The 21,722-nt window shown below is 34.7% G+C and overlaps 1 protein-coding gene across 1 annotated transcript; it reads right to left on the reverse strand.

Moving 5' to 3' along the window:
* Positions 1-1,050: 1,050 nt before the first annotated feature.
* LOC138704934 (leucine-rich repeat-containing protein 59-like) lies at positions 1,051-21,697 on the reverse strand. Its single transcript, XM_069833412.1, has 7 exons — positions 21,380-21,697; positions 19,657-19,775; positions 17,172-17,231; positions 14,745-14,870; positions 14,038-14,260; positions 7,072-7,287; positions 1,051-2,145 (listed from the first exon to the last, which is right to left on the reverse strand). The coding sequence occupies exons 2-7, from the start codon at positions 19,750-19,752 to the stop codon at positions 1,748-1,750; spliced, it is 1,119 nt and encodes a 372-aa protein (XP_069689513.1). The 5' UTR covers positions 19,753-19,775; positions 21,380-21,697; the 3' UTR covers positions 1,051-1,747.
* Positions 21,698-21,722: the final 25 nt, after the last annotated feature.

Consider the following 21,722-nt stretch of genomic DNA (forward strand, 5'->3'; position numbering starts at 1 on the left):
ACAGGAGAATGGAGAAAGTTACACAACGCAGAACTGCACGCATTGTATTCTTCACCTGACATAATTAGGAACATTAAATCCAGACGTTTGAGATGGGCAGGGCATGTAGCACGTATGGGCGAATCCAGAAATGCATATAGAGTGTTAGTTGGGAGACCAGAGGGAAAAAGACCTTTAGGGAGGCCGAGACGTAGATGGGAGGATAATATTAAAATGGATTTGAGGGAGGTGGGATATGATGATAGAGACTGGATTAATCTTACACAGGATAGGGACCGATGGCGGGCTTATGTGAGGGCGGCAATGAACCTTCGGGTTCCTTAAAAGCCATTTGTAAGTAAGTATTATGTTGGGGTTGTATCCGTTTTTCTTGTGCTATGTATTTGATTGTGTTTAGCTCTTCGTTGTAATCCCGTTGGTTCATTGGTATGTTGAGTAGTCTGTGTACCATTGTTCGGAATGCAGCTTGTTTGTGTTGTGTGGGGTGGTTGGATGTGTTGTGTGTGTTGTTGTTGTTGTTGTGGGTTTTCTGTATATTTTTAATGTGTGTTTGTTGTCTACTTTTGTTATTGTGATGTCTAGAAAATTTATGGATTTGTTGTTTTCAATCTCTAATGTGTAGTGTAGCTTTGTTAACACGGTACGTTAAAATTCAACACAAGAAAGTTCTTATCATACATATACCGAAGTGATACAGTGTTAAAAGTTGTGTAATCAAGATGTAGATATCATATGTTCAACAATCCTGCCCTAACTGAAGCATTGGAAAATTCAGGAGCGCCTCACTGTCATTTTTTGGGGTTCTATTATTCTCTCATTGCACCAGCATTTAAAAAGATTACTACACATTTATAGCTTAAGCAATTTCACTTCTGACATACATAACAGCGGGCTATACACTCATTTGTTTTATTTGTCTTCTGAACTGTGGAGATGTGTGTGTGCAGTTTGAGGGGAGGTTTCGTCATGATCATTAAGAGTTCTCTTATCAGAAAAATTAAAGTAAGTAGACTATAGACTATAACAGGAAGAAGTGGAGTCACAAAAATATACAAGAAAATAAAATATTTATCTTGTAATATATACAAATTCATTAAAAAAAACTTGTACAATATATTTCAAGCTGTTGTTACATTTTTATTGTAAACTATGACTTTGTTAATTTCCATAAATCTATTTACAACCGTCAAAAAAATATTGCCCACCATATTATACACTTCACAATCAACTTCTTCTTGATCCCCTGGCCCGTTAGTAAAAATCTCACCACAATTTTTGACACATTGCTTTTATTTGGTGATGAAGAAGATGGTGAATTTAATTAATCTCAAACCAGTGCACGCTTCTTACAGAAGCTTTCAATACAATGTGCACATAATAAAAAACAGTCACGCATGTGTTTATAACATTTTAATCAAGTAAAATTAAGTTCTTTTGTTCTTTTTTTTTTTCCGTTCTGGAAACATCTGCAGACTTGCATTGCTAAATACAGCAACTGAAATTTTGTAAAATATTGAAAATCTTCACAACTGAATAACTTCAAAATGGATAAACTAGCACACAGGTACTTCAAAATAATGATGTAATACAAGAGATCAAAAAATGCAGTCAAAGAGACATATCTGTCTAAAAGGAATGTCACGTGGGACAAAAACATATCAAGCGTAATTTCTTTGTCACTCTGTAACAGTAAATCGTGCAAAGGCTATCCAAAACAATTATTTTGATTCAAAACTCTCAAAAATATTTAAAATATCTTCTTTTTTACAGTTTCCACATAGAGTGGAAATTGCTGGTTAACTGTCCGACATATGTCGTATACTTTTGAACACAAGGCATTCCACAATGCCCTCGTTACTTCCAAATACTCCTGAACGGAAGGATCCGTGGTAACCCACAGGTACGCAGCATCTGCTTTGCTTCGTGCAAACTCAACTGTTGGTTTCATCATTTCTCTCAACTGCTGCCCAGTTTCGACGACTTGTACAGGCAGGGATTCTACAGTTGCATTCCATACCTGCACAGCATGGGCCTGCGCCCCTCGGAATTTCTCTTCATCGACAACGTATAACAGGTAGAGGGCCAGTATTGTAATGAGTGACCCAAAAAACATTCCTCGGATCATTCTGAACAGCACTGACGACACTGGAAATAAAACAAGATACATTTCAGTTTTTGTACTATAAAACAAAATGAATGTCATGAAGGTGATACTGACATCTATCAAATTTTCGTCAAATTCAACGCTACACAAGACTCTTCAAACTTGCCAATGCAATCGTAATATTTTTCGTTTTAGGGTTACCGTACAGTTGAGTAATACAAATATTTTTTGTATAGCCAAGTTATTCTCCAAAGGATTTATATATTTATCTTGTAATACAGTAAAACCTCGTTAATCGGGACTAATTGGGGATATAAGTTGACCAGTTTAAAGAAAGTCCGGATCAACTGAAATAACCTAAAAGAAACTCCATTTATAGCAACAAAACACGTTTACTATGGTGTATTTAAAGGGCATAGATCTAAATACACCATACAGTGCAGTAAAATGTGTAATTGATTAATTTGTTTATCCATGACCACAACGAAAAGCATGCCTTTACTAAATACTTTTGCGTTTGTAAAGTAGGCTTTTATTCAACATTATTTTATTCAACATTAGTGAGATAAAGACTTTACCTCACAGTTTGAACTTTATCTCACAGTTCATTAGTATTTTCCTAGTACCCGGGCACACACGTATACATTTCCATTGAACTATTACTCAAGAAGTTAATATATTAGTTACTAGATGTCACTACCTCTACTTCTTTATTATAATTTCTTAAATATACATACACTCAATCTCCTTCTCTTTTCTCTATCTGCTACGTCGTAATTTGTACATTACATCCATATCTAAAATGCATCTTTTTAAAATTTTGTAATAATTTACCTTTTGGGATGCGAGGAGACTTGAACCTACGAAGTTGGGTTTATAGGAATTTTAAAACAACACGCGTTAGCCAACTGAGCTAAACAGACACGATGATTAATGAAGTTTTAATATTCCTCTTAAGTTTACAGAAGTAAAATGTGAAATTATTTTAATCACATTATTTCCGTGAACACTTCTAAATAATCCCTGAAACTTCAAAAAGACGAAAATACACGTTTAAAGTGAAAAAATATATATTAAAATTATATAATTAATTATAATTTGTTATTTATCCAACGCCTTAGATACCATTCTTTACTAATCATGACCTCCTACATCATGACCTACCTAGTAACGTATTGATTCTAAAATCCATGCCATGGTATGTGATTACATGAGGACTTATTTTCAACATACTTTCTTTTATAAAACATAATTTTTCGTTATGGTCATGGATAAAATTACGTATGGTACTTGTGAGCGTGATCTTTATTGTGCTCGGCTGATGCCTCGTGCTTAAATCTTTCCACTCGTGCAATAAAGATGCACTTACCTCACAAGTACCATAAATAACTAAGAATCCCGTCACTCTAATTTCCGGCAGCCAATCGCGTTGCAGGTCTCCTACATTTAAACGTGTGCGTCTTGTGATTCGCTGATTCATTTCTTAAGGCTCGATAAATACGTAATATAATCGCCCGCCATTTTAGCTCTTTTTTTGGCGTTCACAGAAAACACACGAAGACGTTATTTGCCGCTCAATTATTTGCTGAATTACATTGCATTTGATTTATTATCATAGGAGCTACAACATGATAATGTTTAATGATGCCGCAAATAGATTCCTCGTATGGTAGCTCGGCAATGTGAGAACAAAAATGGCGAACGATACTACCTACCTAGACTTTATAGAGCCTTTACTTTCTAAGACGTAAGCAAAGGGGCGGAGTCACGCCGGAAATAACAGCGTCGGGACTATAGTTACTAGATGTCACTACCTCCACTTCTTTATTACCATTTCTTAAATATATATACACTCAATCTCCTTCTCTTTTCTGTATTTACTACGTCGTAATTTGTGCATTGCATCCATATCTAATACATATTTATTAATTTTGTAATAATTTACATTTTGGGATGCGAGGAGACTTGAACCTGTGAAGTTGGGTTTATAGGATTTTAAAACAACATGCGTTAGCCAACTGAGCTAAAAAGACACGATGATTAATTAAGTTTTAATATTCCTCTTAAGTTCACAGAAGTAAAATGAGAAATTATTTTAATGACATTAGTGCCGTGAAAACTTCTAAATAATCCCTGAAACTTCAAAAAGACGAAAATACACGTTTAAAATGAAAAAATATATATTAAAATTATATAATTAATTATAATTTGTTATTTATCCAACGCCTTAGATACCATTCTTCACTAATCATGGCCTCCTACATCATGACCTACCTAGTAACGTATTGATTCTAAAATCCATGCCATGATATGTGATTACATGAGAACTTATTTTCAACATATTTTCTTTTATAAAACATAATTTTTCGTTATGGTCATGGATAAAATTACGTATGGTACTTGTGAGCGTGATCTTTATTGTGCTCGGCTCACGCCTCGTGCTTAAATCTTTCCACTCGCGCAATAAAGATGCACTTACCTCACAAGTACCATAAATAACTATTGTATAGTTTAATTACTTACTATAATCCAAATTTAATGGATTTTCTTTATTTTTAATACTATAGGTGTAATATTGTAATTATTGTAATTCCATAGTTGTAATTCTCATTATAGAAATAGAAATATATATATTCTCCCTGTAACATAGTCCTAGTAAGCTTATATTAAATTAATTTTCATCATTTTACTAGCTATCTCAAATATTAAATTAATTATAATTCATTGAATTAAATTAGCTCATAAATTAAGTTACTACTTTACCTTATAGATTTATCTAAATTTAAATAAATATATAGTGAAGATTATTGCTGGAGAACCTTTTAAGTGTAATGAAAATATTTGTAATTTAAATTTATGTATTGTATTGATTAAGGCTGGTTGAGTGGAAGAGAAGGCCTTATGGCCTTAACTTTGCCAGCGAAAATAAAACATTATTATTATTATTATTATTATTATTATTATTATTATTATAATTCTAATGTATAAAAGTAAATCTCAAAACAAGGTTCTTCAACTTTTCCAAACTTATCATTTGTTTTTTTGCCTGCCCAGTTTAAGCAAAGTCCGGCTTAATGAGGTCTGGATTAACGAGGTTTCACTGTATTTGGTACATAAAGTTACAATGAACTTGAAAAACATATATTAAAATCCTGACAAATTTTTTGCATTATGAACAGGCTTTGACAAATATTTTTCAATAATGATAAATCTTTGACAAGTTTTCTTGTAAAGTATTGAACTGAAAGAATAATTTAACAGTGTACAAGCATCTCAACTATAATCTTTTCGCTGTAAGAAAAATCCTAATATAAACAATAGCACGTGACTGAAATGAGGCTTCATTGGCCGCTGTTTGGCGCCATAGATTCTCAGTATGTGTTCCCGCCTACTGTTGTACAGTCTGTTTCATGTTAAACATTTCCCGTTACTCGTCAAGTAGACCTAACCTCACCACTATGCATTCGTTTGCTTAGGAAACATTTACTTTATAATTACTGTAATAATTAAAACTCACATAACTTACTACATACATTTAAGACTATTTGTTTTTCTCCGCTTTTGAGTGGGTTTCCACTCTTATGATTAATAACCACACACACAGAGGATGCAGAAGCGATACTTCAGTACCACGTGCTAACGTAAACAACTACGAGCTCAAATGACGCCAGCTTGTTACAAGAACAGACTATTTCGGTGTTACTGTTTGTATTCATCCGCGTTCAAAGTACATAACAAAATATAAAAGTAGCTTTTCTTTTACATATCGTTTTACATATGAGTGAAGTTATATGTTTCATTGTATTTAACAACTAGAATTCAATTTTTTATTTTCAAATAATACAAGATGATAGTCTCCAAGTGCGGAACTATATTTTCCTGCGTCGTGTGTTTCGACTGTGAGCCAATCACAGGTATGACAGCCACGTGCTTGTGTTTACATTAGGATTTTTCTTACAGCGAAAACAGTATATGTGCGCAGTTTGAGGGGAGGTTTTGACATAAGCTCATTAACAGGGGCGATTTCTCAGGGCATGCTATGCTTGCTGTGCAAGCCCAATATTTTCGTAGAATGTGTATTTCTCAAAATGATTTTTGGAATACTGTATAGGCGTAATACCATCCGCAGGTTACACACCGCAAGTATCGCAATGCTTGCTCGTTTCTCGGAGCTACAGGAAAGACGTAGAAATAGCGAGAATATGATGCGCGCGCAAGTGCCTTCCTCCTTAGTCCGTCCTAGGCGCACATGCTTATGTTATGTGTTGTTTGAAGCTCTGGTCCAAGAGCTACACCAACGACTATTTAACGTTACACAGAGCAGTATTGACAGCGGGAATGTGCTGTGATTTGCGAGTGCAATGTAATTGTATGAGCGGAATGCATGTGTTAGCTGCTGCATGTATTATTAATTCTTAAACATTAATTTGAAGTATTGCAATGAGTTCGGAATTGTGTGTCATTGAAACCTTATTATTAAATCCATTTTCCCGAAGGACTATTCAAGAGAAGACAGGCATTATAGAGAATATGTGCGCTCGTTCAGTGCAGCTCAATACAACAATGTGCATTGGTTGGCAGGGTCGAAAAAACTAAATAAATTGTTTTGTTGGCCATGTTTGTTATATTATATCGAACTTCTACATCTGATAAGCGAATATGATCCATGACTCATAATGATTTCATAATTATAAAATAAATTATTTATGTGGGTCTGATTATTTTTATTAATTATGAATTATTATATCCTCCCATCTTCCCCTATGAATAAAAGAGCAAGCCTAACTTTCGTGACTAGCATTCGCCCCTGCTTATTAACAAGCCCCTTGTTTGAATAGTCAGTGAAGGAAGAAAGTTCTTTCACATGCGCAAAATGATCTGTTTATAGTTTTACATATTTTCTCTTTAGACACGAAGTGTACTGATTCAGTGGTAGATCTATAGCACTGTTATTCAATACTGAGTACCTTTGCTGGCTGGTTTGCTGTGGGTACAAGCTGTACTCTGTTGCTTGGGCGCCACCTTCTTTGCACCGGCACTAGTATCACCCGCACCCATGCTGCTGGTCACCCCATTCTCAGACTTGGTCTGAGCGTTGCTACTGGATTTCCCAGACTTCTTTTTCTTACTCTTCTGTGTCTGTTGCTGCTGCTGTTCCTTCTTTTGAGCCTGTTCTGCCATCTCTGAAAGAAGCTCGCGACAATTACAGTCGAACTTTGACACAACAATTTTCTGGGGTTATGAACTTTGCCGAAATATATGTTCTGACAGAGAATTAGTATAAAATGAGGTCAAGGTAGAGTATTGACAGGCCACTGAAGGAATATTGCACACTTTTATCACACCATTAAGTACGAGAAAAATTCGCACCGGCACCAGGAATCGAACCCAGGACCTCTCAGCTGTGCGCGCTGAGTGCTCTCTAACCAACTGAGCTATGCCGGGACCCGATTCACGATGCCGGCCGAACTCCTCTCGTAGTATCGTGTTACGGCCTTACTGCCTGCACTTGAGACGATACACGTCATGTATGTACAGGAGCGCATATTACATGACTTTATGGCCATATTCAACAACAATGGTATAAAAACAAACTGACTAGTCATACTAGTCGAGAAAAATATAATGAGGAGGGCGAGACCTCATTCATATTTGATACATATATGATGTTAACAGTTTAAAGAAACTGTTGTTGAATATGGCCATAAAGTCATGTAATATGCACTCCTGTACATATGACGTGTATCGTCTCAAGTGCAGGCAGTAAGTCCGTAACACGATACTACGAGAGGAGTTCGGCCGGCGTCGTGAATCGGGTCCCGGCATAGCTCAGTTGGTTAGAGAGCACTCAGCGCGCACAGCTGAGAGGTCCTGGGTTCGATTCCCGGTGCCGGTGCGAATTTTTCTCGTACTTAATGGTATAAAAACAAACTGACTAGTCATACTAGTCGAGAAAAATATAATGAGGAGGGCGAGACCTCATTCATATTTGATACTTTTATCACAGCCACAACACATTTTAATTCTTTAATTTAATATATATGGAATTATCACTACAGTAACACATTTAAATGTAATTATTATGAAAGTCGCCATATTTTCTTCCTGCCATTATAATGAAATATGATCCACTTCCACTACATGGCCCACGACACAAGTAGCAGGGTTGTTAACACATGCAAACGAAATGATACTAAACGTGAGGAATTTTACTACAGGTGTGTAGTATTATGTGACAGGTTAGGTTAGGTTATATTAGGTGTATATTAGGACAATTTAATAGGTTTGTAGTATTATGTGACAGGTTAGGTTAGGTTATATTAGGTGTATATTAGGATAATTTAATAGGTTTGTAGTATTATGTGTTAGGTTAGGTTATATTAGGTATATATAAGGATAATTTAATAGGTTTGTAGTATTATGTGACAGGTTAGGTTAGGTTATATTAGGTGTATATTAGGATAATTTAATAGGTTTGTAGTATTATGTGACAGGTTAGGTTAGGTTATATTTGGTATATATAAGGATAATTTAATAGGTTTGTAGTATTATGTGACAGGTTAGGTTAGGTTATATTAGGTGTATATTAGGATAATTTAATAGGTTTGTAGTATTATGTGACAGGTTAGGTTAGGTTATATTAGGTGTATATTAGGATAATTTAATAGGTTTGTAGTATTATGTGACAGGTTAGGTTAGGTTATATTAGGTGTATATTAGGATAATTTAATAGGTTTGTAGTATTATGTGACAGGTTAGGTTAGGTTATATTAGGTGTATATTAGGATAATTTAATAGGTTTGTAGTATTATGTGACAGGTTAGGTTAGGTTATATTAGGATAATTTAACAGGTTTGTAGTATTATGTGACAGGTTAGGTTAGATTATATTAGGTGTATATTAGGATAATTTAATAGGTTTGTAATATTATGTGACAGGTTAGGTTAGGTTATATTAGGTGTATATTAGGATAATTTAATAGGTTTGTAGTATTATGTGACAGGTTAGGTTAGGTTATATTAGGTGTATATTAGGATAATTTAACAGGTTTGTAGTATTATGTGACAGGTTAGGTTAGGTTATATTAGGTGTATATTAGGATAATTTAATAGGTTTGTAGTATTATGTGACAGGTTAGGTTAGGTTATATTAGGTGTATATTAGGATAATTTAATAGGTTTGTAGTATTATGTGACAGGTTAGGTTAGGTTATATTAGGTGTATATTAGGATAATTTAATAGGTTTGTAGTATTATGTGACAGGTTAGGTTATATTAGGTGTATATTAGGATAATTTAATAGGTTTGTAGTATTATGTGACAGGTTAGGTTAGGTTATATTAGGTGTATATTAGGATAATTTAATAGGTTTGTAGTATTATGTGACAGGTTAGGTTAGGTTATATTAGGTGTATATTAGGATAATTTAACAGGTTTGTAGTATTATGTGACAGGTTAGGTTATATTATATTAGGTGTATATTAGGATAATTTAATAGGTTTGTAGTATTATGTGACAGGTTAGGTTAGGTTATATTAGGTGTATATTAGGATAATTTAATAGGTTTGTAGTATTATGTGACAGGTTAGGTTAGGTTATATTAGGTGTATATTAGGATAATTTAACAGGTTTGTAGTATTATGTGACAGGTTAGGTTAGGTTAGGTTATATTAGGTGTATATTAGGATAATTTAATAGGTTTGTAGTATTATGTGACAGGTTAGGTTAGGTTATATTAGGTGTATATTAGGATAATTTAATAGGTTTGTAGTATTATGTGACAGGTTAGGTTAGGTTATATTAGGTGTATATTAGGATGTGTCGAAAATTTTTTTTTTTTTAAATGAAGGTGGCTAGTGCGGAAAAGTTGCGACTTGTGGCAGAAAGACTGCAGGAGAAAGAAAATTAAATTTAATAAATATCTTGTGTCTCCGCATCATACTGAAGATTTGAATTTATAACGCATTCTTGTAAAAACTATTATAACGACAGTCCTCATACCTATACAGCTACCCCTCGTTAACCAGATCTTTTAAAAGTTAGCAAAGATGGTACAAGAAGAGAAGCATCTAGCACCAGTATCTTCTTGTGGAATGAGAGAAGAGATGGATGCTGGCAGTCAGGGTAGAATCTGCCCAGCAGTCGTATTTCGTAGGCTACGCTGGCCAGGTTTGTATCGCTGTTGTTCCTGTGAAATCCTGTATCATATCAGTGGTTTAGTGGTACATGCAATAGTTCTTATGCATCGTGTTGTCATGAGTGGAAAAAATAATTCCATACTCGCCGTACTGCTGAGTCCTTTGTTCGATATACCAGGACCGATAAGAGAGTTGCAACTTCCAACCTATAAAGATGTGATAACACATTTTCTTTGGATCAGAGAGTTAAAGACAAACGAACTAGGTGGAAAAGACCTTTCAGTAAAAGACATTGCTCATATTACTGCCGACAGACTTATCGAGGTTTGAAAAACAGCAAGCCTTCCTATTATCGGCAATCGTGGAGTAGTGGAAAAGATGAAACAGTATTATAGTAAATATCAGAATATTCTGAAATCGCACTAACGAAGTGGGCTAACCTCAAGGGCGCATGAATAGGCTTTTATTAATAAAGGTCGAAAATTGTTTAATATATGCACTTGTAAGTGCCCGGACCTGGAAAGTCTCTGTGAATGTGAGTTAAGTAGGAAAGTTCCATTGATAGGAGTATCCTTTCTAATGGATCAGAAAAATTAACGAAATATGATTATTGATAATATCGACATTGTGACGATGAAGACACTATTTAAGAGTGAAGAGAGAAAAGCGAAGAGGCATTTGCCATCAATCTGAAGAAGTGCGACTTGAATTCCGAGGAAAAGAAAAACAGACATCAGTTACAAGCTCTGAGTCTTCGCCTTCGCACCACTCGGAACAGCAGTGAAGGAGTGTGGATTCTGACTTCGAATTGAAGCCTTCTGGTGCTCAGGCTCGCTTGCCTCTACCAAAATTATCTTCAGCAGCCTTCAGATAGGCACCTCGAGGAGAGATGTGGCTCTAATTGCGACAACTATGCTACAAGCGTGAGAATAATATCCACTAGGAATAACTGTCTTATAATAGATGGTCACGAGAGAAATGAAGACTGGAGATAAAATTCAGAAAGAAGAAATACCTAATAATAAGTTCATTCGAACAGTATATTTTGATGGTCGAAAGGACAAGGCACTAACACAGGAGAAAAAGGACAACTGATTATATTGCGAGAAAAAGAAGAGGAATATAATTATAACGTTATTAGAAGAACCACATTCAAAGTATATTCGACATGTCTCCCCTTCCTCTGGACATGGACATCAGAAGTGCTTTGTTTAAACCGGAAAATGAAGTTGTCTTCTTTCATGAAAAGAGGACGGACATTATGTCCAGAGCATAAATGAAGGTAAGATTTCGATGGCTTTCAAACTCCATCAACCATCTCCCAGTTTCCAAAAAATTCCAAGGCTGAGTACGCAGTCACACCATAACAGTGTTTCTCATTTCTAAGAGATCTAGTGTTCCAAAAATTAATATACTGTATAAAAATGTCGAAGCGTAAAATGTTTTCTTTGGAAGATAATTATACAGACGTGGACAAATTATTAGCAAAATTGAAGATTTTTATTATATATTTTTACAAAATATGATTCTTCAATTTAGACTACAGTTGACATTTTTGTGCATTTCCAAATTATTAGCAAAATTGAAGGTTTGTATTGTATATTTTTCAAAATTTAACTCCTCAATTTGGATTACATTTCATATTTTTGCTTATTTACAAATTATTAGCAAAACTGAAGGTTTTTATTGTATATTTTTGCAAAATCCGATTCTTCAATTTGGACTACAGTTGATATTTTGGATATCGGTATTTCCAAATTATTAGCAAAACTGAAGATTTTTGTTTTATATTTTTACAAAATTTGACTCTTCAATGCAGTTGACATTTTTGCTAATTTACAAATTATTAGCAAAATTGAAGATTTTGATTAGGCCTATATATTTTTACGAAACTTGACTCTTCAATTTAAACTACAGTTGACATTTTTGCATATTTCTGTCTTCTGTAATGATGGAAATATGCAAAATTGTCAACTGTAGTCTAAATTGAAAAGTCAAATTTTGTAAACAGAATTATCATAAAAATCGTCAATTTTGTTAATAATTTGTCCACGTCTGTAAGTGACATTGAAAGTGGTCTTTCACAAGTGGACGTGGGTCGACAGCATAGTTTAAGTAAATCAACTGTGAGTAACAGTATACAGTGTAATCCATTCCACAAAAATGAAATATTTTATTTTCTTGTTCACAATTTCGTTCATTTCTGTCATTTAAGATTAGGGGAGATACACTTTGCATATAGTGAACCTCTGATATAGTGAACGAAATATGCAAGTCCGCAGAGGTTCACTATAACTGGAGTTGACTGTATACGGTATTATTATCAGGGTTGTTGTAATTTAACCCGACCCAAAAAAACCCGACACAAAACCCAAAAAAACCCATATATTTATTTCTCGTAATTTAATCAACATACAAAATATTACAAAAAGGTGCATCATATTTATTTACTATAACAATTTGTCAGCAGAAGTTATTAATTAGGTAATGTTTCATTATAAAGAAAAAATTACTTTCATCCACACGGTGTTTTATTGTAGAATGGTATTAATATTAACTACATCACAATTCAGTCCTCCTTAACATGCAGAAATCTGTAGATCTTCGCTAATTTCACAGCTTTTTCCTCTCCTAACTTATTTCTTAACTTTGACCAAACAAGCCCATAGGTGGAGAAGATTCTCTCAATGGATGCAGTGCTGGCAGGGCAAGAAATTAAACTTTTCACAAAGCTAATAAATCCTGTTGGCAAGTTCCCCTTTTTTGTTGTTTTCAATTCCATTATTTTCCACCATTTGTTTGGACTGAACTGTTGTACAACTGCGTCAGAAAACATAGCAGCAGGAAAATAATCAGAATCAGCAATCCTAAAAGACATAACACTTGCCACCCACTCTGGATGAATCTCTGTGAGCCAATTTTCTCACTTTCCTCTTGATCTGCAGTTATTCTTGCCCCTCTGAATCTTGGATCTAACATATTAGCAAGATAGTGGAAGGGCAGGCTGCCAACTTAAGAATATTTAATAATAATTTACCAATCTTTGCTTATTTAATTTACCAGTTTTTGCTCATGAAGTAGTTTTTAGAATATGTTGGTGTTCTGAATCACTTAGTCACGAAATTGAACTATTTAATACCCATTAGAGAAAAACCCAATAAAACCCATAAAAACCCAAAGAAACCCATAAAAACCGAGTAAAACCAACTGGGTTGGGTCTTTTTTTAAATACCCGGGTTTTTCTCAACCCTGATTATTATTCTATTATTAATTATTATTATTATTATTATTATTATTATTATTATTGCTTTATAATTATTGTCATTCTATATTATTCCGACGTAACATATTTTGGTAATATTGGTATTTCATTTATGCTGTCTCAAACAATGTTACCACAAAATTCAATGTTTATCATAAACAGCTGATTGACAGGCGGCATGTGCATTTCAGTACTCATTATGGCCAGCAGAGTGTGATAGTTGTCACGAATGTCTATCACAATACACAACCTCTGAACATTCGGTAGAAGTTCAACATATGGATCAAAGCAACATAACCCAAATATTCAGGCCAAAGTACAAGAAGCCTCGGGAAAGAATTTCTCGTTGAGGATGTTGAAGGAACATGTGCACCGATGCCTTACGATTCTTTCCGAAGTTTTATGGTCGTGAACATAATATGTCTTCAAATATATCACTACTGATGCCAACTTAACGCTAACTGTTTAGCAAATGACAAGGGTGTGAAAACTGTCTATTATTACGGAATGCAGCATTTATAGAAAGAGTTGTACCTTGTTGTTTGCGTTTCTGAAGCAGCCTGCGCTGCCTCTCTTCAGCAACCTGGACCTGCATTGTCTGCAGGAAGGACACCACCGTGCGGGCACACTGCTGGCACTGGTGGGAGTCCAGACAAGGACCGGCGATCTCAGCCAGCTTGGGCACGAGTGGATTGTTCTTCAGGTCCAACCAACGCAGCATTTTGAGCTGTCCCAAGCTCAAGGGTAGATGCATTATCTAGAGAAAAAAAATACGCCATGCCTTCAATTTTCTGCAGGTATTTATGAAAGAAGACATGTGACAGCTGTCAAACAGCACATGTGTTGAGATGTGCTGTTACTAGTCATGGCTTTGCCCTAACCAGGAATTCCTCCTCCAGGTACTAACTGGCCCACAACACATGAGTAGTCAAAATTTAAATAATACAGTAAAACCTGCTCTTAATGGAATTGTAAGGGATCAGGAAAATTTTCCGCTAAAGCCAGTTCTCTGTTTAGTGGAGGTGTACGATAAAAATTAAACCAGAGACATCAATCGAATTTTGGAGCAAAATTTCTCAGACTTCTCAAGTTTTTCTTCCTACCTGCGCTGCTTTTATATATCATCATCATCATCATCATCATCAATTCAAACGCAGTTGATTAGTTAGACACAGCACGATAGCACGTAATTCAGATGAAATACTGTAGCTAACATGTTACAAACTTAAGTCAGTAAGTACCTGATTGCTGTAAAGATCCAGATGACGAAGGTTAACCAACTCTCCAAAGTTCTCTGGCAACTCAGTCAACTGATTGTTGCTCAAATCCAGCTTCATCAAGTGTGTCAGCATTGGAGCGAAATTTTTCTGCAAAAGAATGTAAAAATTTTCATTTCAACTTCGACATAATTCCGGAATCTATGTAAATATTAGATGTACATTTTTTCAATATTTTTATATCTAAATCAAGTGGACTGCAACTCAAAAATTGCACAGTTGAAGTTTTGTGAATTATTAGTCTTTACATTAATTTGCTCAAATCCAGCTTCATCAAGTGTGTCAGCACTGGAGCAAAATTTTTCTGCAAAAGAATGCAAAAATTTTCATTTGAATTTCGACATAATTCCGGAATCTATGTAAATATTAGATGTACATTTTTTCAATATATTTGTATCTAAATCAAGTGGACTGCAACTCAAAAATTGCACAGTTGAAGTTTTGTGAATTATTAGTCTTTACATTAATTTGCTCAAATCCAGCTTCATCAAGTGTGTCAGCACTGGAGCAAAATTTTTCTGCAAAAGAATGCAAAAATTTTCATTTGAATTTCGACATAATTCCGGAATCTATGTAAATATTAGATGTACATTTTTTCAATATTTTTGTATCTAAATCAAATGGACTGCAACTCAAAAATTGCACAGTTGAAGTTTTGTGAATTATTAGTCTTTACATTAATTTGCACAAATCCAGCTTCATCAAGTGTGTCAGCATTGGAGCGAAATTTTTCTGCAAAAGAATGTAAAAATTTTCATTTGAACTACGAAATAATTCCGGAATCTATGTAAATATTAGATGTGCATTTTTTCAATATTTTTATATCTAAATCAAGTGGACTGCAACTCAAAAATTGCACAGTTGAAGTTTTGTGAATTATTAGTCTTTACATTAATTTGCACAAATCCAGCTTCATCAAGTGTGTCAGCACTGGAGCAAAATTTTTCTGCAAAAGAATGCAAAAATTTTCATTTGAATTTCGACATAATTCCGGAATCTATGTAAATATTAGATGTACATTTTTTCAATATTTTTGTATCTAAATCAAGTGGACTGCAACTCAAAAATTGCACAGTTGAAGTTTTGTGAATTATTATATTAGTCTTTACATTAATATAGCTAGGAATTCCAAATTTTGGGAGAAGGTATTTTTGAAATGTTCTTTAAATGGCATAAACTTATCACATAAACACAAGAGATATTATTTACTGATTAAGATTATGGTCTACTTCCCCGACCATTTGAGGAAAGCTAAATCTATGCATAAAAGACCATCACTGTGTTAATTTCCTTCTGGGGCAAGTAAATGGTGATAAATTCTGATCTTTCTACTTGCCTTTTTTTTAGAATTAAAATTTTTTCCAGCCATTTTTCAAGATAAAAAAGTTGTCCTAGAATAAACCTTAACCCCTAAAAAGAAAAAGGAGGCCTAATTTACATTCTCTTCTTTTTCTTTCTTTTTGTAAAAAAAAAAAAAAAAAAAAAAAAAAGAAGGAATTACCCGTTGACCAACGACAGGTGTGGTCCCCCTTGCATAATGGAGGTTAAGTCAGGTGATGTAACTGCCACATTGTAAAAACTGGTGCCCGTTAAGAAAACAGTTACATGAAAGCCACAACATACATGAGTATGAGTCCTAAAGATAAATGAAATGAATGAAGATCACTTGAAGACCTGTGAAGCATTAAGATCAGAAGAAACTACAGTTCAAAAGTATTGGAAAGCACGACTGCTGATGGCTTCATTGCCAAATGCAAGGCACTAGACAAAAACAACAACATATTATATTATTCCAGAAAGAAGATTCTACACCTAAAAAATACTGGAGTGCAAGAGGACTAATGGCTTTGTTGGCAAACGTCTATACATTTGAACAACTTTATACAAAAATCGATATTGGAATACATTTGGAATTTTAATAAAACAGGTCTACTATGAGAATATCAAACAATATTAAGCAAATCGTGATAAGATAAGACAACTGTAAACACTAAAAAAACTCGAGAAGATATAACCAAACGAAAACATGCAAGAAATGGAAGACTTGGAAACTATGTTCAAGTAAATTCAAATAAGAATTCCTGTACGGTTATCTGAATGGCTACAATGGTATTTAGAGAATTTTTTTAATAATATAGAAAGAAACATTTTTAACTTTTAACTAGGCCTATTTGTTTGTTGTTTAGTCAACTGTCCGAAGACAGATCTGAACCTCACAAGTGATACCAACAAGGCGCCACTTATGAGGCAACTAAGCCAGGAGATAATGGGATAGGGTGGCCAGTTTCTTTCCCCCTATTTTAACTATTCATGAACTAGAAAAGTTGCTGATATATATTAAGTCACAAATCGGCTATTAAGAATGTGATATAGGGTAAGTACTGTACATACCCCAAGTGACTTCAGCTGGTTGTTGGAAAGATCCAAGCTAGTAGCTTTCTTTATCTGTGCCTGTAAAGTAAATGTGTACAAATTAATGAAATTGGTAACTGTATGTACTGTTGAAGTTACGTGTAATACAAGGCGTGACTTTCCTTTTAACATGTAATGTTTATGCTAGAGTGTGAACTGAATAAAATATAAGGAAAATTTTTAACACGGCAGAGTTGAAACGAACAGTTCTGCAAGTGATAAATAAAAACTATCCCCAACACGAATGGCTGTAACAGATGGGTCTGAGGCCCATATTCACCAACACCAGTAATATTTGCTGTTATCTTCAATTTCTAAAACTCTAGTAATATCATTACCTCGGATAACATGCTCAGTTCTGTATTCATCACAATATTTATTATCTTGGTGACATGCCCTTGGGCAGAACGCTGAATGAATGAATAATACTTACTTACTTACTGGCTTTTAAGTAACCTGTAGGTTCATTGCCGCCCTCACATAAGCCCACCATTGATCCCTATCCTGAGCAAGATTAATCCAGTCTCTATCATAATATCCCATCTCCCTCAAATCCATTTTAATATTATCTTCCCATCTACGTCTCGGCCTCCCCAAAGGTCTTTTTCCCTCCGGTCTCCCAACTAACACTCTATATACATTTCTGGATTCGCCCATACGTGCTACATGTCCTGCCCATCTCAAACGTCTGGAGTTTATGTTCCTAATTATGTCAGGTGAAGAATACAATGCGTGCAGTTCTGTGTTGTGTAACTTTCTCCATTCTCCTGTAACTTCATCCCTCTTAGCCCCAAATATTTTCCTAAGAATGAATGAATAATACTAATAATAATTATATTAAAGTCCGCAGAGTTAACTCTCCGGTAGCGTGTCTGCCTCAAGACTAGCCGGCCCGATTTTCTTGTAAAACTTCTACCTCGGGTCTAGGAGAGATGGCACTGCATAACTTCTAATCACTAAATTGTGCACCAATTTGCCCGGGTTAAATCCCAAATCTCTCCGCAGTGCATATGAAGGGAAGGCATATGTCACTGTTGATAGTGATTCGTCCGTCGGATGGGAACGTTAAGCCTAGCGGCCCCCTTGGTGCTATTCGACAGGAGTAGACTAAGTGCTGGCACCGGGTTTCCCCTTCTCCCTTCCTCACCATCATCATCCTCACCCATTCCCTACACTACACTTACACGAACACTTAACATACACTCACCCTAGTACACGACATAACTTTTCACAGATACACATCATGCATAACGTGGCCCGCCGAAGTGGTGTGCAATTTGAAAATGGGTCACAGTCCTGCCATCTATCCACAGTATGCAGAACCCGAATCACACAAAGTGAAGTGGGTAGGCATCAGACACAGACACACACATAATTATATAAATAAAAAAAAAATAATAATAATAATAATAATAATAATGAGAACATATCTACTTCATTGCCGAAAACTGGATCTTAATCCCCAGAAGATGAAGAGTCTCTCAAAACTGTACTGGAATGCCAGAAGACTCACGGATTGAATCCTTATCTCTCGCCATTAAATAACAACAACAACATAATACACAAAATTTAAAATACCGATAATGTAACTTGTAAACAATTTTAATAATGACCCCCCCCTGAACAAAATTCTGGGTACACCACTGCATAGTAAAATGTGGTTTGAAAATATTATTGAAAAGAGCGAGTTTCTTACTGCAGTTAACAATAAACTTCATACAGGTATTATAATAGTACATTATGCAACGAGCCTATAATGATAGTAATTAAGACGCGAGTATGTTTATGAAACGACTGCAAGCGAATTTCATCATTTTCATACGAGCGTTTTAATTAATTACCATTATAGGCAAGTTTCATATGACGTTTTATGCTCGACCATATTTCTAACTTGAAATTATTCATAAGTATTCATATTATTCTTATCTGACTGGAGAGCGGAAGTGACCTTGTGCAATCTCCTAAATTGTGAGATGTGCGCAGACGCGAAAGTATTGATTTTTTCCTAGGAACAAATGTCATTGACCGTGATATAATCTAGAGAGTAAAATGAACATTAATCTTGATATAACCTGGAAATTGATTTAGACTTTGAAAAACGAGATGACAAATTGAATTTATTTGAATATTATTTACAATTAACGCTAATTATTATAGTAACAGAACATAACCTTCTGCGACAGTATTGGATTTCCAGCCTCCGTGACGTTTCGCTAGTTGTCTTTCGATTGCATATCCGAGAATAATCGAAAACCTGAACTTTAATGAATAGGTGTACTTTAATGAGGTCCATTAAAGGGCTACTACCAGGTGTATAATTACTACATTTTGGCATGGTCGAGCATAAAATACAAACCGTAATCCTAAAATGCTGAAATATGTGCCAAATACTGTCCACGAGTGACTGAATAAGAAGGTCAAAAAGTAAAAGAAGAGGGAAAGAAAATTGTCTGTTTGAACTTACGATCTCCTTCACAGGAACCTCTTCTATTTCAGACATGCTGAGATCCAGCAACGTATCTTCCAAACGTTCACGAAGGTTCAACTTGCAGGCAGGCATGATTGGCTGCTGAGTTCTTCTGCCTGAACAACAATATCAGACTGTTAGTATTACAATATAACTAGTCAATGTGGAAAGAAATGAACTGAATGATATACAAAATAAAATAAACATATTAACTTTCAATATTGGCAACAACATTTCTTATATAAATTGTACCAAATTTCTGATGTTAACAGACCAGTCATAACCATTCAGTACTCAAGTACTCTGCAAAATAGGCTTCTGTGTTCATGTAATTATTTTGATAATTTTTCAAAAGAGCTTCTGTGCCATAAGCGTAAATACCTTCATGAATTTTTAGCTTAATCTAGAGCACGTGAAAGTATTAAAACATTTACAATAGTTTCCAACATGCACTTTTTCTTATACTGAAAGATCCGATGCCTTACATGCAATATCTGTGAGAGAGATGTCGTTAACCGAATGCATATTGTACCGGTAATGATGTTACATTCTGTGTAAAGCCATAAGGGTGAAAGGAGGCAGGTAAAAGCAGAGGAAGTGACAGTGTAATTGACCAGTCGGAACAAGAATGCATAGGCTAAAATGAAAGTTCCATCCAAATACAAAACTTCACTTCCATAGTCTCCACCACTACAATGAATCAATCAATCAATGATAGAATTAGGAGGAATTTAGTATAAATCACTGCTTCGGCCATAAATGAACGGATCTTCTCTGTGAAAATAGATCTAGGTCAAATCTGTCAAGAAATTAAAATTACAGTCATTTGACAAGTTTGTCAAAAACTTTTAAGAGAACGGAAACCAAGTAATTCATAAGTTATCTTCATGATTTCAACAAGACGTATGTATTACATTCGCAACACAAAGAAAAACGACTACACGATCTTCGATTTACTTAATACGAAATACTCCACTCAATTATTTCCTAAAACTCAATATCTGTTGCTGCTATCAGTTCCCCTATAGTCACTCACTAATAATGCGCATTCAAAACTTCGTAAAGCTCCCCAGTTATTTTTATTACTATACAGCTATTACCGGTACCTATTTGTCTTTTTAGATCTTCTTTGATCTGTCGACATTCAGCAAATATTTAACTTACCTTTTCGTTAACCGAAATTTATGAGTGGCCTTGTAAATGTGTGTGTGTACACATACCGATGTCTGGAATTACAAAACATTTGGACAAGATTCCAAAGGTGAACCTAGTCAATGCTCGATATCGTACATTTTATCCAAAACTTGCTGAAATTAAATACTATATTTGACAACAGAAGTAGGCCTACTGCATTATCATTAAGGTGCTTCACAATCTCGCTCAAAACGGAGTTTTGATACGAAATGTTGAAAATATGACAAACACAGATAAGCTTTCAGGGTTATTACATCTCATTGTAAATATTACGTTTATGAAACATATCTCATGATTTCAATAATTAGTTACAACATAGGGATAATTTAAGATGATATTATCTTGGCACAACAAATTTAGGGCCTTACGGAGGATATTTTAAGCCTGCTGTGATCATTCATACATTTAACTGGTAAAGAATTTACTTACCTACTCCTTTACTCGCCCACAATAAAAAAAAATTGAGGCTTGAAAACTTGTATTGTCTTTTATCACAATATAATAGTAACATACAATGCATAATTACCTTAACCACAAATCCAAGGTAAATACCGATCCTAAAAAGAAAGTTCTCCAAAACGTGTTTTGCTTCTCACTATCTGTCGTCTAAAACGTTGCTTACAGAATTCCGGTGTTGACGTGCACGTAAATATTTGAGCTTGCACTGCACGATTGACTTGGCAACTAACGATTTAATAACCGAATGGCTTTATAAACAATGTATCTTCACGAAATATAACGGATACACATTAAAATTTTAAGCGTTTATAACCCAATTAATATTGCTTTATACATTTAAAGAAGTTCATATTTTACCATGTTATAGGTATTTGTGTTGAAACCTAGGGTACCGTTGCCATAACGACATG

The sequence above is a fragment of the Periplaneta americana genome, chromosome 1 (genome assembly GCF_040183065.1).
Source record: "Periplaneta americana isolate PAMFEO1 chromosome 1, P.americana_PAMFEO1_priV1, whole genome shotgun sequence".
In the NCBI taxonomy this organism is placed as follows: Eukaryota; Metazoa; Arthropoda; class Insecta; order Blattodea; family Blattidae; genus Periplaneta; species Periplaneta americana.